This window comes from Littorina saxatilis, linkage group LG12 (assembly GCF_037325665.1).
Source record: "Littorina saxatilis isolate snail1 linkage group LG12, US_GU_Lsax_2.0, whole genome shotgun sequence".
Lineage (NCBI taxonomy): Eukaryota > Metazoa > Mollusca > Gastropoda > Littorinimorpha > Littorinidae > Littorina > Littorina saxatilis.
Window position 1 is genome coordinate 66760070 of NC_090256.1, and position 17390 is coordinate 66777459.

The following is a 17390-nucleotide window of genomic DNA, read 5'->3' on the forward strand; positions in this document are numbered from 1 at the left end:
CCCCCTACGTTAAAAACATTTATACAACTCCTGCAATGCAACCGAGGGGTGGATTAAATCTAGTTGATTATTTTTAGACAAGTGAGAAATTAGAACGAACTACTTTGATTACACCAAAAATCACACGTGGATTATTCGAAGTAAGAATAAAGAGGGCTAAAAAATAATCAACACTAGAATTTATTTTTAGAACATTTGAAACCCAGACGATTGGACCCTGTTGCGGAAGAATACGTACAGCGTTGACTCAAAACTGTAACAACAATGGCTGACGTGTATGAAGTACACGCATACCTCACCAGGTTTGTTTCTGTGACTATAGTCGACAGACGATGCCATTTGCTTTGTGTGTGTTTTTGTTGTTGCTTACTGTACGTGTAAAATCCAGTTCTTTAACAGGCAACAAACCTTGCAAATTTCCAGAAGCTGCAATCTGAAGCCGCGACATATCTCTGATTCTAGCAGACGATCTCTCCAATGTTTAACACAAAATCAGCAAACTCTCCTGTCACATAGAACGTCCATTATATAGTGCAATGTTGAAATGAAGTTACCGGTCTGAAACATTTAGTCGTTTCTTCTGAGACAATCCTTGTTCTCTTATCATCTACAGATTTACCGCAGCCTTCACCACGCGAATTCACAACAGAAGTCAGACTTTCGAACATATACAATCTACGTAGGCAAGCACGATACGTCATGACGTCATATGCTTCCTAGCATATTGACGTAATGCTAAACATCCGGTTATCCCGAGTTTTCTCCGTAATACATGTCCGGGGTTTTTTCAATGTTCGGTTATTTCCGTGGCTTCATGCGGAAAGGGAACCGTCGTCTGCTATCAACGACATGGACCATTCTGGTCCTTGTTGCTGACAAAAACATGATTTTAACACAGAATGTAATGTCAGAATAGCTATATAAACGCTATTGTGTTTTAATCGTAGCAATGGGGTCCGATATTTAGACCAGACAAGTATAATGCCGACGAGTCGGAGACTAAGAATAAAGTAAAAGAATAGGGACTATATGAATGACGCGCATTTGACACTCTGAGTGATTAGGCTGAAATGAAATTGCGTACAAAATGTCGTCTGCATGACTGCATGTTCGACCCGTGTTGTTCGTTGTATAAATAGCTTAAACAATGACCACGAGTTGATTACTGGAAAATAAACCACTCGTGGGTATTTGCAGCCGCTTGGTAATTCACTCGTGAATTACCAAGCGGCTGCAAATACCCACTCGTGGTTTATTTTCCAGTAATCAACTCGTGGTCATTGTTTAAGCTCTATTTAGTCAAAACTTGACTAAATGTAATAATAACAAGTCGCGTAAGGCGAAAATACAACATTTAGTCAAGCTGTCGAACTCACAGAATAACACTGAACGCAATGCAATTTTTCAGCAAGACCGTATAGTCGCAGCATCGTCAGTCCACCGCTCGAGGCAAAGGCAGTGAAATTGACAAGAAGAGCGGGGTAGTAGTTGCGCTGAGAAGGATAGCACGCTTTTCTGTACCTCTCTTCGTTTTAACTTTCTGAGCGTGTTTTCAATCCAAACATATCATATCTATATGTTTTTGGAATCAGGAACCGACAAGGAATAAGATGAAAGTGTTTTTAAATTGATTTCAAAAATTTAATTTTGATCATAATTTTTATATTTTTAATTTTCAGAGCTTGTTTTTAATCTAAATATAACATATTTATATATTTTTGGAATCAAAAAATGATGAAGAATAAGATGAACGTAATTTTGTATCGTTCTATAATTTTTGTTGTTGTTGTTGCAATTTCCAGATTTTTAATGACCAAAGTCATTAATTAATTTTTAAGCCACCAAGCTGAAATGCAGTACCGAAGTCCGGCCTTTGTTGAAGATTGCTTGGCCAAAATGTCAATCAATTTGATTGAAAAATGAGGGTGTGACAGTGCCGCCTCAACTTTTACAAAAAGCCGGATATGACGTCATCAAAGATATTTATTGAAAAAAAGAAAAAAGCGTCCGGGCATATCATACCCAGAAACTCTAATGTTATCACATAAAAAATGCTATATATTACAGCTAAGACCGTATTTGTTACAGTGTACTAGTGGTGGTCAAATTTCATAAAGATCGGTCCAGTAGTTTGGTCTGAATCGCTCTACACACACACACACGCACAGACAGACAGACAGACACACAGACACACAGACACACACACATACACCACGACCCTCGTCTAGATTCCCCCTCTATGTTAAAACATTTAGTCAAAACTTGACTAAATGTAAAAATGGGGGGGGGGGGGGGGGGGGGGGGGGGGGCGACATTTTACAATGATTTAAAAAAAAAAAGTCAAATAAGAGAGCAAAAATGCGTAGAAGTACTGCACGTGTTGCGACCTTGTCTTGTCTTTTTGCGATGGCTTGCTTTGTGGTGTTTGTTCCCTTCGTTTTTACATTTAGTCAAGTTTTGACTAAATGTTTTAACGTAGAGGGGGGGAATCGAGACGAGGGTCTTTGTGTATGTGTGTGTGTGCGCGTGTGTGTGTTTCTGTGTGTGTGCGTGTGTGTATGTCTGTCTGTGCGTGTGTGTGTGTAGAGCGATTCAGACTAAACTACTGGACCAATCTTTATGAAATTTGACATGAGAGTTCCTGGGTATGATATCCCCGGACTGTTTTATCTTTTTTGCGATAAATGTCTTTAATGACGTCATATCCGGCTTTTTGTAAAAGTTGAGGCGGCACTGACACATCCTCATTTTTCAATCAAATTGATTGAAATTTTGGCCAAGCAATCTTCGACAAAGGCCGGACTTCGGTATTGCATTTCAGCTTGGTGGCTTAAAAATCAATTTTTGACTTTGGTCATTAAATATCTGAAAATTGTTAAAAAAAAATTATTTTTTATAAAACGATCCAAATTTACGTTCATCTTATTCTTTATGGTGTTCTTATTCCAAAAACATATAAATATGTTATATTTGGATTCAAAACAAGCTCTGAAAATTAAAAATATAAAAAGTATGATCAAAATTAAATTTCCGAAATCGATTTAAAAACAATTTCATCTTATTCCTTGTCAGTTCTTGATTCCAAAAACATATAAATATGATATGTTTGGATTAAAAACACGCTCAGAAAGTTAAAACGAAGAGAGGTACAGTAAAGCGTGCTATGAAGCACAGCACAACCGCTACCGCGCCAAACAGGCTCGTCACTTTCACTGCCTTTTGCACTAGCGGCGGACTACGTTCAGTTTCATTCTGTGAGTTCCACAGCTTGACTAAATGTAGTAATTTCGCCTTACGCGACTTGTTACTACATTCATTCACCTAGATGTGACTTAATCATTTACAGGAGACTAGGCAGAAACAATGCGAAGATAACTGAGGGTCGAAAGCTGATTGTCACAGATCGTTACACTGTACTTTTGTTGAATGGCATTTTTAACGATTGTTTTTAAATCTTAGCCTTTTTTCCTTTCTAGCAATTTTCCAGCAATTTTCCGGTGGAAATGAACAGAAAAAGTTGCCATCTTGTAACATAGCACAAACAGCACAGACAGGGGAATTGTTAGCCTTTTCCATATTTGAAGGAGGAGATAAACACAAATAAGCCACATTTTTCACAATCGAAATGACGGAAATGTCATCATGCCTTTGCCTTGCCAGAAGATTCGGTTTTAAATAAATACACACGTTGGCGGTGAAATCCTGTCTGAAACTTCCTGGAATTTGCCTGCCAGTGGGAATTTAAACACCAGTACAGGAAAAGACGAATACAGAAAAGCCGTCTTTGAGGAAGCGGAAAAGATCAATGGATTTACAAGAAACCTTCCCGTAAAACAATTTCGGCTCAGATTTGATCATGCGTGTACATGGAGTCAGAACAATCATATTCAAATTTAATGTATACCAAAAACCAATACAGCGAGTACATGCTGTGCAGAGTCAGATGCATTGATTATTTTACAAAAAGACACCCGGGTCCGTTTAGACATTATTCATCAAATAATTCCCACCTAAACAGAGAGCGCTCAGGTTGTTAAGATTTGGTATGTGCTTAAGTAAAGGGAAGTTCATGTCCCGTGTAGAAAGCCTTGCCAGATATTAAAATAATGGTTAAAACAAAAACAAATAAAATAGACAATAAGGGCCGGGGTCAGGCTATCTCCAATTAGGTGGCGGGGCGACCATCCCCAACCCGGCGGGTCCCCAGGCGGCGGATAGGGGGCGTCCCTTAGATATAAGGGATTGCAGCGATATAAGTCGGGCTTGCCCGGACGAATAAGCTGTCCTGGACCAACTGGCGGTGTTCCTATCAGAGCGGGGTGGTGAACAGGTGGCACTGTTGACTCGTAAATACCCTATGTGCTCATACGGGTTCATCACGCGGGTAGGAGGCGCGTTAAAACCTCTGCTACCTGTGCGGCTCCCAGGTAAGGTCCCTGACCAGGAGCTAAGGGTGGGGTAACCCCGACAGAAACCTCTAGTGCTGAAGTCGGCAGTACTGAGCGAGACAGCGCACTTTAACGGATCACAGTACCACGCACACCATCGCCATGAATACACGCAGACAATAAGGGTAGACTTCTGGAAAAAGTAAATCGGCCGTAAGTGGGGAAAAACGTCGGGGTGGGGGTAGGGTATTTTTGGGGGAGGGGGGGGGGAGGTGAAAAGGGGTTGTGCTGGAGAAGAAAATGACATTGACAGATAGATATCTTCTGAGGTCCAGACACATGTACATACTCCAACTTGATCGTCAAGAATGAACAAGTCGCGTGAAGCGATATAAACATATTTAGTCAAGCTGTCGGCATAAAAGGAACAGATTAACACCAAAAAACAAGTCATCGCCGAGAATATATTAAAATAGTCTCGACTAACCACACTGAAAAACCGAGACTAGTCACGCTCGTCTCCGCGTAGCGCCGCGAACGCAGTACTTACTTATTTTCTTTCATTCTAAGCACATTTTTATTGTAAACATGACATATGTAAATGTTTTTGAAATCAGGAGAAATTGAGTAATACGATACAATCATTTTTAAATATGCTAGGGAAAATTCGATTTTAATGACAAAATGAGAAAACTAATCAACTAATTTTTACGCTGCCGAGCTGCAATTCAATCCCGTAGTCCGGACATGGCTTGACCAAAATTTCAATCAATTTGATTGAAAAATGAGCGCGTGACAGTGCGGACTCAACTTTCACAAAAAGCCGGATATGACGTCATCAAAGATATTCATTGAAAAAATGGAAAAAAAATGTCTGGGGATATTACACCCAGAAACTCTCATGTAAAATTTCATGAAGATCAGTCCAGTAGTTTTCTCTGAATCGATGTATACACACACACACACACACACACACACACACACACACACACACACACACACACACACACACACACACACACACACACACACACACACACACACACATACACCACGACCCTCGTCTCGATTCCCCGTCTATGTTAAAACATTTAGTCAAAACTTGACTAAATACAAAAAGGAAGTCAAGCGTGAAAGCTACATGTTTTTCTGTGTGTGTGTGTGTGTGTGTGTGTGTGTGTGTGTGTGTGTGTGTGTGTGTGTGTGCGTGCGTGCGTGCGTGCGTGTGTGTGTGTGTGTGTGTGTGTGTGTGTGTGTGTGTGTCGGCCTTTTTAAAATTAAAACCGCTAACACATTCGAAGACAGATAAGTAATACTCGTACGCTGGACATTCGACAAGATTTGAAACTATGCACCCCATTAAATGCACGGGAAGCGTATTAAACACACGGACACAGACAGACAGACAGACAGACAAACAGACAGACAGACAGACAGACAGACAGACAGACAGACAGACAGACAGACAGACACAGACACAGACACACACACACACACACACACACACACACACACACACACACACACACACACACACACTAACTATAAAATAAAATCAACAGCACACAGCATACAATGAGACAGTTGTCACCACCGCGTGCCAATGTTTAGAACGCAGCATACACTAAACCAGATATTTGTACGCATTGCACTTGCGCGATATTTCCGGAAACAGCCGTTTCCGATACTTCCTGAACCGGAAATGTCTAGAATTTCTCGCCGCATGTTAACTTTGCTGACACATTGAAAACTTTCACCGTAAAAATTGCACTCCGAAGAGGATTGTTAAAACCCGCCACACAGACTGTGACATGTGAAAGGTTTTCTCTGGGTTTGATGGCTGGAGAAGCAGTGCATACTTGCCGAACAGATCTAGACATTTTATGTTTCCTGGCAGACTGTTCTAATAAGTCCGACGCGGTCATTATTGTTGAAGCATAGATGTCTTGAGACTTTTACGTGTGCTTATTTTCAAGTGTTTTAGAGATGTGGATTCTGCTTGCAGATACTTTTTGTTTGTTTGGGTTCAACGGATTCTTTCGAATTATTTATCTATGTATTCATGTATCTCTTTATTTATCTATTGACTTGATTAGTCATATACTTCATTATTTATTCATTTTTCTAGTTACTTACTTCCTTATTATTTATTTCCTTACCTACTTACTTATCTATTATTTATTGGTTCATTCATTGATTTACTTATTTAATTTTAGTCAATAACCTGTTTGTCTGTTGCTTTACATAACATTACCAGTGCCCCTTAAAAGTCAGTGCAGTCGAACCAGTCGCGCGACAGGAAATGACAGGCGAAGTCTGAAGATCCACTTGTAGACTCTCTGTCCGCGTGATTCGAATTTCTGACTTTAATTGAGAGCACACGAAGGCAAGTAGTGTTAGTTGTCGGCGCTTTACAGTTATTGGGGACAACTGTTTCGTTTTAAGGATAATGAAATTTGTTTCCAGTGTGTAGTATATATGTACTAGTTCAGTGATATAGCATTATATTCGCCAGAAGTTCACTGAGACATTCACTGAGGCATGTTGTCTTGTTTGGCACATGATATTTTTTGCCAGTGTTGGGTTTAATTTTAAGTTTTGTGACACGACACCATATCTGCAAAATTGTTATTTTAAAAAGTGTACTCGTTGTGACATTTGACCGACCCAGGAAACTTTTCGCTACATGTTATTGTGTTCGGACCAGACACCAACATTCCAATTCATATTGTCAACTTCAGCTTCAACTTTAATGCGTGAAAAGACCTCATGAATTATGTACAACAGGGGAGACAATTTTGGAGCACATAAAATTCAAAGTACCACGAAACAAATTTTTCGTCTGAGTATAAATGAAAACATTTACAGGAAGAAGAGAAAAATATGTAATACGTAGAATGTAAATCCCTCATTTAAAATCAAACACTTTTTTTCTAACAGACTGAAAACCTGCTTGAAAGGACCAAATCATTTTGTGGAAATGATTAGTGTTTCAGCAGAAGCTCAGGACACATAGACAGCATTTGTTGTTGGGGTGTTCAGGATTCGTTACCTCACTGACAGACTAATCCAGACGACAACTGTAGATGAGTGATTATCCGTAATAACTCAAGCCCCCCCCCCCCCCCCGGCGCTGCCTCACCCTGGAGGGACCTCAGTGGGCGAGCGCCATGAGTGTCGCTTCTATCTGATGGTGTCATGGTTGGCGTTGATGCGTGGTACCATGGTTTATTAGAGTGCGCCGTGCAGCCCAGTACCTCCGTCTTCAGCACTCGAAAAATAACTCAAGCCAAGCAAAACCTGAATATTTCATGTACAGTAAAATCAATATTATAAGGGCATGCATATAATTTCCTTAAACTGACACAAGCGTATTATTTGTGTACCTTGGTTCAACAAAACCTGCGGATCTTCTTAAAACCAGTGTCTATGTTGACAGAAGCCAGAATATCCCAGAGGCCAAGCGTGTTCCAGAAGGCAAGAACTATCGACGTGTGTTCTCGTGGCTGTCTAGAAATTCGTATGGTTTTCAATGTGTGGTAGCCTGTTGATTTTATAACGGCAATACATTTTTTGATGCGTTTCAAAATTCTTACAGTTCTAATGTTTTTACAAACGTCACAGTCTTAGAGAAGTCAAGACCCCAAAAGACAAGGACGACGTGTTTGTTCCTGCCTGTCTACAGACTGTTATGACTCAAATATGTTGTAGCTTGCCTGGTCAAACATGACATTGTGTCTTGAAATTCGCATGGTACTAATGTATTGACAGAAGTTCCATGCAGTCTTAATCCAAAAAATAGACTGCCAACGTTCCAAAATTCAAAATAAAAGAACAAGAAGGGTATGTATTGGAACGTTATATTCATTACCTCAAAAAAGAGTTACGTTCCAATCAGTCTTGGAGAGTTCAAGAGTGCCACTGAAAACGAGTACGACGTTTGAGTTTGAGCCGTCTGGACGTTCTGACTCCAATGTGCTGTAGCGTGCGTGATCAGAAACTGTGACAATACGCTCTTCTCATGCATCGGGAATTTCTTATGGTTTTAATGCATTGACAGATATCACAATCTCACAGAGGACAAGAGTGCATCAGAAGGCAAGGACAGCATATGTTTTCATGTTGATCTAGAAAGTCGTATGGTTCTAATCTGGTACATCCTGCTGGGTTACATCTTCTCATGCATCTAAACAATTTGTATGGCTCAAATGTATTTGCAGAAGTCAGAGTCTAAAACAAAACCTTCTGCACAGCCAGTTTCGTAGCTGAAGTGGATTGAAATCAATACTACGTGAAGCATATGATGAGAAGCAATTGACTGCAAGGCAACAACAAATCAATGCTGTTACAACAGTCTGCGGCGAACATAATCTCCTGGAACTGTGAAGAAACAATTTGCACCTGAGATTAACATCTGCCTCAACATCACCGACAGGAGACTGGCAGTTAGTCTCTCATTCACAAGTAGACGCATTTCTCCATTTCAACATTTCTCACATTCAGCAAATCCCAACTTGACGTCACACCATGGCTGTTACGATAAGGAAAAAGGTAGGCAACGCAACGGTTTTCTCTTTTTTATATTTAGTCAAGTTTTGACTAAATATTTTAACGTAGAGGGGGGAATCGAGACGAGGGTCGTGGTGTATGTGTGTGTGTGTGTGTGTGTGTGTGTGTGTGTGTCTGTCTGTGTGTGTGTGTAGAGCGATTCAGACTAAACTACTGGACCGATCTTTATGAAATTTGACATGAGAGTTCCTGGGTATGAAATCCCCGAACGTTTTTTTCATTTTTTTGATAAATGTCTTTGATGACGTCATATCCGGCTTTTCGTGAAAGTTGAGGCGGCACTGTCACGCCCTCATTTTTCAACCAAATTGGTTGAAATTTTGGTCAAGTAATCTTCGACGAAGCCCGGGGTTCGGTATTGCATTTCAGCTTGGTGGCTTAAAAATTAATTAATGACTTTGGTCATTAAAAATCTGAAAATTGTAAAAAAAAATACAAATTTATAAAACGCTCCAAATTTACGTTTATCTTATTTTCCATCATTTGCTGATTCCAAAAACATATAAATATGTTATATTCGGATTAAAAACAAGCTCTGAAAATTAAATATATAAAAATTATTATCAAAATTAAATTGTCCAAATCAATTTAAAAACACTTTCATCTTATTCCTTGTCGGTTCCTGATTCCAAAAACATATAGATATGATATGTTTGGATTAAAAACACGCTCAGAAAGTTAAAACAAAGAGAGGTACAGAAAAGCGTGCTATCCTTCTTAGCGCAACTACTACCCCGCTCTTCTTGTCAATTTCACTGCCTTTGCCATGAGCGGTGGCCTGACGATGCTACGACTAAAATGGCATTGCGTTCAGTTTCATTCGGTGAGTTCGACAGCTACTTGACTAAATATTGTATTTTCGCCTTACGCGACTTGTTTAATTTTATTATATCGTTATTATTATATGTAGATAGTGAATCTTACGAAATGCTTTCGCTTTGGCTTGACGGTCAGAGAGCAGAACGAAGGCACACAAAAAAAAATAGGGTAGGTAGGTAGGCAATCACTTTTTTTTTTTTAACTTTTTTTTCTAATGTGTACAAATTAAACCTACTTGACAGGGAAATAAGTGTGCGACACGGGCGCTTTCGCTTTCATTGCGTTTTTTGCACTCTTTTTTTTTTTTTGACAAATGAAATGTAACAAGTCGCGTAAGGCGAAAATACAATATTTAGTCAAGTAGCTGTCGAACTCACAGAATGAAACGCAATGCCATTTTACTCGTAGCATCGTCAGGCCACCGCTCATGGCAAAGGCAGTGAAATTGACAAGAAGAGCGGGGTAGTAGTTGCGCTAAGAAGGATAGCACGCTTTTCTGTACCTCTCTTTGTTTTAACTTTCTGAGCGTGTTTTTAATCCAAACATATCATATCTATATGTTTTTGGAATCAGGAACCGACAAGGAATAAGATGAAAGTGTTTTTAAATTGATTTGGACAATTTAATTTTGATAATAATTTTTATATATTTAATTTTCAGAGCTTGTTTTTAATCCGAATATAACATATTTATATGTTTTTGGAATCAGCAAATGATGGAGAATAAGATAAACGTAAATTTGGATCGTTTTATAAATTTTTATTTTTTTTTACAATTTTCAGATTTTTAATGACCAAAGTCATTAATTAATTTTTAAGCCACCAAGCTGAAATGCAATACCGAACCCCGGGCTTCGTCGAAGATTACTTGACCAAAATTTGAACCAATTTGGTTGAAAAATGAGGGCGTGACAGTGCCGCCTCAACTTTCACGAAAAGCCGGATATGACGTCATCAAAGACATTTATCAAAAAAATGAAAAAAACGTTCGGGGATTTCATACCCAGGAACTCTCATGTCAAATTTCATAAAGATCGGTCCAGTAGTTTAGTCTGAATCGCTCTACACACACACACACACGCACGCACGCACGCACACACATACGCACATACACCACGACCCTCGTTTCGATTCCCCCTCGATGTTAAAATATTTAGTCAAAACTTGACTAAATATAATAAAAAGTTATAGGATCGGCCCCTAAAAATAGGGTAGGTCGGGTTACCGTAACCACACCTATTTTTTTTTAGGCCTAAGGCTGATAGCTCTAAACTAGAAGTGACATTTAAAATGAGTGTGGTCATCCAACCAGAACGATGTTTCCAACGGGTTTGTTCCATGTATTTCCTCAAATGGCACTATATGCACACTTTGCTTATTTGATGTCGTTGCCTGAAGCGTTTTAGAACAACGGCAAAATATTTTCACTTGTATTTTCAGTAACTTTCCGCAAAATGTGAAAATAGACCCTGCGATCAGCGAGAAAATAAAACTTTTATTTCATTAGTCGATTGAACTCTGGCTCTGAACCTCTACAACTTACACAATATAAACAAATTGATGCGGGAGGGGGGCAGGCGTGTGGGTACATGTGTGTGTGTGTGTGTGTGTGTGTGTGTGTGTGTGTGTGTGTGTGTGTGTGTGTGTGTGTGTGAAGAACTGTATAGTCCACAGGAGCTTGTATCAAATCGCCGGTCGATCATTATTTACAGTCCACTACTACGACATACTATAGTACTAGTAGTATGTCGTAGTAGTAGACTGTAAATAATGATCGACCGGCGATTTGATACAAGCTCCTGTGGTATAGTCACTGCTCTCTCCATCTTGTATTACAAAAGTTGATTTCATCGGTGAAAGAATGGGCGGTTCTGGTGAGGTTATGCCCCTTCTTTCTTTCGGCTGGTAACAGGCGGAACCTCGCAGCAAGATCACACGAGAAAGAAAAAAAACGTGCATTGGTCCCAAATAGCATGTCGCTTTGGTAACAGTTCGTGTGTAAGTCGTGCATTTTATACGGTAAAAAGACAATGGTAACAGGCGGAACCTCGCGGCAAGATCACAGGAGTTGTCTCGCGTTACCACCCCAGAAGCGTACAAGCGAACCAGGAAGTGTCTCTTGGCGGCGATATACTTGTTTAATCTGTTGTGGACATGTGTGCTCGCTCACTCAAACTTGCCGTACGAACTATTAAGTTCCTCAGTGAAAAAAAATATATAAAAAGCGAACCAGGAATTAGAGTGGAAAAAGTTCACTGCCCGGTAATCTTCTTCGTCTTGTCGTTCGCTGTTAGATCGTCAGTCCGGACTGCAGGGCGAAACGTGCTGTCCTCTCCAAGTCCTCTGACTCAAATTTTTTTTTAAAATAAATAAATAAATAAAAAGTTCACTGCCCGGTAATCTGACATGACACCTCTTCCCTCCCCTCCACCCTCTCACCCCTCAGATGAAACAGCAACAACAACAAAACCTGAAGGAATCAATACTTATTTATTGCATGGTAAGAAAAAGACTGGTAACAGCAGTTCCAAACGCGTCTTCGCCTCTAAACTGGTTTAGGTTTCCGGAACAAGTGTTATCTTTCTCGGCAGCTGTCGCAGTTCTCGAGACAGATTGTAGACACTAATCGGTGTAAAGAGAGATAATTGTGAACTGGTCTGTGTTTCCCGAAGGAATTTTATTTAAAGACGAGTTTTTCTCCCATTACCAAACAGTTTTAACCCTTTTTTTAAATGGATGTAATGGACCACAAAACTGTCTCTTATCGCCCCAAGAGCTATACAATTTTGGTTGGGGGTTGTAATTATGTTACCCCACTTTAGGAATACATAACATTAAATGTCTGGGCGCCCAGTAATTCGAATTTGAAACGGACGTGTGGTGTTTCGAGACTGCGTTTGTCCACACGGAATCTTCTTCAGCTACTTTTGACTTGCGTCCTACTTGTTGCCCTTGAGAAGAACCTGTTTTTCACACGCTGCAGTTGATGGAGGTACAGCAACATAGTTCGGTTTGGGGGGTTGAAAAGATGCCACCACACACGAAGAAATTAGAATTAGAGTTTGAATTATGTGCCTTGCCTTGCCATTCCTTGTCTGCCATAAACTCTTTCTCTTGAGAAAAAAAGGTAAAGGTGGAAATCGGTTCGTTAGTTATGGATTAAGGAGGGAAGGAATCAATGGGGGAGAGTAGATGGTCGTTACTGTATTGAAGCAGAAGGGCGGGGACCGCAGTGGAGGGGGGGGGGGGGGACGAAGAGATAAGAGAGAGGGAGCGACAGAGAGAAGGAGACAGAGAGTGGGAGACAGACAGAGAGACAGAGACAGAGATAGTGAGAGACCATGGGTACTTCGTTTCCACCTCCGACCAGACGAACTGATACCCACCCACCCCCCATCCCCCCCCCCCCACCCCACCCCACCCCAACCCTCCGCTAAATTGGAAAGGTGACGACAACCCAATCAGACTGCTATCACTTGCACGGAAACGGCGTCTAATGCCCCGTCAGAGAAAAAAACGTCGGGAGACCGGTCAAGCTAGCACCGATATAGAGGTGAACCCCCTTCAACACGCTAACATAGTAATCTAGAAAGTGATTAACAACCAAGGAAGATCCTGGCCAGGGTCCAGACACTGCTGCTGTTGGTGTTGTATGACGACACAGTAGTGACAAAAGAGAAAATGACTAGCTTCACTGTAAATGATACTGTCTTGCTTATATACCACTCGTTGTCATAATTTTTGCGATATTTCATTCATGACAAGCTGGGCCACAAAGAACAATGTTCATGTGTGACAAATTGAGGCAGTGAATTGGTTTGAGCTTTACATAAAACGTGGATTGTCAAAGTAAAAGCCAATCAGGCTGTTTATTTGATGTGGGGAACCATCGCGGCTTTTGATTCGCCTTTCTAAGGACAGCGATTGTTAACCATTCACTCTCAAAGACCCAATTAATTTGGATAATTACCGCGGCGATTCATGGTCAATTTGCAACTTTATCTCTGTAATTGCAAAATGCACCTCGAAAAGTCTTAACACACTTTAAAAATAAAAAGAGGCACATATGCCATAAACTTTCTGAACTCGCAAATATATTGACAGCTCTGTACATTTTAAGACTGGATGAAAATCGACGTATGACGTATTATCTCGAACGTCTGTGACGCGCTTTAGGGCCCTGAAATGCATTCTAAAAATAACGTTCAGAACATGGATTCCCGTCAATTATTGTGCGTACTTTTGCTCTTCCTAAGTGATGTCAAAAACGATGTTTGGTGGCTTGTTATCAGACCAGCATTGTTTGTTGGTCATCGGGGAGCATATCGCCTTCAGTTACATCCTTCATCCTTGGTCAATAAAAATGAAACAAGACGATATGCTCCGCTTGGTCCAACAAAAAAGCTGGCCTGTCAACAATTCTACCAAACATCTTATAATGTTCAATTACACGCGACATACTATCGCCATAAATTGCATTTTCCTATATAGCTCAATTTTTTTTGCTTTGATTAGTCGGAAATTTAGTCTGGGGTCCTAATTGCTATATATAACCGTGCGGCGTGTAGGTTCTTGCACGAGAAGTGGTATTGTTAATTATCAGTGATATTTGTAATTATCCCTTTGGGCACACAGTCGGACAGCAAAACAGCGCTAAAAGTGTAAAGTGATTGTATCACTGAGAGTTAGAGATATTGCCAATTCCGCCGTGATTAATAAATGAATGTCGCCATTTCTGCGACTTTGGGCATTATTGACTGAAGCTAATTGGAGAAACGCGAGGTCATCGTTGTACCAAACAGACTTTACTGTGCTAACTGACTCTCAATACCGCAGAGTGATATTGATAATTTCACAGTGATATTTGGAAATATCAGTGATAGTTACTAATATAACAGCGATATTAGTAATTGTCACTTTTGGCGCTAGTATGCCGTCATACTGCGCGGCGGCCGGTGGCTAATGCGCAAGATACTACCTACCCAATCGGCTCACCTTCTGCAGACGTCGTCTGATTGCTCTGACTAGTTTATTAGTTATAGGCTGTTTGGAAAAGTGTATTAAGAGGGTGTTCTGACAAGATACCACAGTAGAAGCATCATTCAAACCCAAAAGTCGCTGAAAATGTTTGCTTCCGCCATGCGATTGCGTTGATTTGCGTGTTTCTCCTGTGCAGATTAAGACTGGCGAGCAGAAAATAACACCACTTCTTTCGTTCTGTGATTTTCTTTTGTTGTGGAGTATACTACTCCCTGGCTTCGCGTAAAATGATAAGGCTTGTGCAGAAGCCTATGACAAAAATACTTTCCATATTTCGTTTCCTTCGCATCATCTTGCTTTTGTCTTCTTTGTCTTTGATTTTGTATGTATACACGCCGTGGTTTAAAAGCCTGTCCTGTAAGGCCAAAAAAAAAAAAAGGTCTGTTTACGGTAACATAGGCAAAAAAAATAGGGTCGGTAGGTCGGGATTTTTTTTAATTTTTTTATTTATTTTTTTTTCTCCAAAAAACCATATTTTTAAGTTATTTTTTTTATTTTTTATTTTTTTTTCGACCAAATGCCAAAAAAAAGTCTAGGGTCGCGCGAAAAAAATAGGGTCGGTCGGGTTACCGTAAACAGACCTATTTTTTTTTGGCCTAAACGGACGCAGCTGCTGAAGCAATGTTGTATACAGGGTAATTACTCGGCCTATAGATCACATTCAAGATAATCGTACCTACGTATCTCCCTACATGCGTAGACCCTCTGATAAGTCGCCGAGGATTTGTCTAGGCTTTTACCTGGGATAAGACCTTCACAATTACAGGTATACAGGTGTAACAGCGAGGCTGTTAAATTGACTCTTGGTGTCCGTCCAAATGGACGGATCTTTCTTTCTTTATTTGGTGTTTAACGTCGTTTTCAACCACGAAGGTTATATCGCGACGAGGGAAAGGGGGGGGGGGGGGATGGGATAGGGGAAAGGGGGGAGATGGGATAGAGCCACTTGTTAATTGTTTCTTGTTCACAAAAGCACTAATAAAAAAATTGCTCCAGGGGCTTGCAACGTAGTACAATATATGACCTTATTCCCCCCTCTGCTTCTTTACCTCTGTAAACTTGTAGGGGTAGTTATTTTTCGATAATGACCCAGCAACCAAACAAATAACGACCCAGCCTGAATCCTCGATAGTGCAATGGGTTGAGAAGGTGTTCTGTTTCGGTACTACTTTTTGCGACTGAAAAGTTCCGAACGCTTTAATGTACGAAGTATACATCTCTGGAGCAAACAATACAAACATACCGCATTTAAATTAACAACTACAGGCCTGAACACATGAATCTCCATATAAAATCCATGAGTTCGGTTGTTTTCTGAATCTAGATCTGCCGTGCTCAAACCGTTCATCACAAGCAATTTCCCAAGGCAAGTAACTCATACTTTGTCTAGCGACAAGAGTAGTTCCCCTTCTTTTCACTCAGTTTCTTCGACAACAGACTGCAATCCGACGGTCAGTTTTCAACAATATTTCATTTAATAAACAGATCACACGCAACCAAATGCACACATCTCATCAATTTAAACAACATGAAGGGGTTTCATACACTATTTTCCCCAGAAAACTGAACTTCATACAGTTTTTAACGTTGGAACACGGGTGCAAAAGTTCGTCTGCTAGTCCCATTTGACGAAAAAACATTATCCTAAGCGATACCAAAACATATACAGAACACACAATATCTGCCTTTGCCGCCACAGCAGAATAACAGCATATCTGTGTACTTGAATTTAGTCCAAAATATGAAAACTGACAAGAAGTGTTAACAGAATGGAATGATTTGCACGGAACTATACAACCGCGCATTAATCGATCGCCTGCGCAGGTTGACTGGTTGAGAGAATAGGATTCGATCAAACTTTCGCTAAAAAAACTCCTCTTTTCTTTGAATAACTGAAGAAAGGAGGAATAAAGAGGTTACACACCTCGTCTCAGTGATTATAAAAAATAATGGTCTCAGTTCGCGGTCATGAAAAAGCTCGCTTAAGCTCGCATTTTTCATGATCCGCTAACTTCGACCATTATTTTTAATAATCATTGAGACTCGGTATGTAACCTCTACTTACTGGGAGAATGCAAGTTTCCAGTACAAAGGACTAAACATTTCTTACATACTGCTTGACTAAAATCTTTACAAACATTGACTATATTCTATACAAGAACCACTTAACAAGGGTAATAAGTGAAGAATTTTATGGGTGAGAAAAGGAAAGTAAAAGGACTTTGGGGAGGCAGAAATAAAGAAACAAGAAAAAGATCCTAATTAGGTTCACGGCATCGAGAGTGATGCGACCTTCTCTCAGAAGTTAGTAGAGAAGGCTCCCCCATCCACCACCCGGGGGACGCGCCTCTACGCCAATTAGGGGGCGCGAGGAATGGACGGATACCCCTACCCTAAGAAACACTCAGAAAATGTGTTATGATGTACAATATAATTCACACGGGAAGGAGGGTATCTTCAGTTTAGCCCAGAATTTGAGTGCAACTCAGCGCTGGTGCATAAGGGGCAAGACGAAAGAAGGAAGTAAACACGCATTTCTGATGCCTTTTCCCATGCTTTGATTACTCTGTTTCGT

At 40.3% G+C, this 17390-nt stretch overlaps 1 protein-coding gene across 5 annotated transcripts in view; it reads left to right on the plus strand.

Annotated features, from left to right (window-relative positions):
• LOC138982607 (guanine nucleotide-binding protein subunit alpha-11-like) overlaps window positions 1-17390 on the plus strand; it is a 113048-nt gene that overhangs the window by 64768 nt on the left and 30890 nt on the right. For 3 of the 5 annotated variants that reach the window (XM_070355935.1, XM_070355934.1, XM_070355933.1), the window contains one exon: window positions 8609-8939. The exons of the other annotated variants lie outside the window; for them this stretch is intronic. In XM_070355935.1, the coding sequence (XP_070212036.1) occupies window positions 8916-8939 (24 nt within the window). In that variant the 5' untranslated portion in view covers window positions 8609-8915. The remainder of the gene's footprint in view (window positions 1-8608; window positions 8940-17390) is intronic. 5 annotated transcript variants of the gene reach the window in all.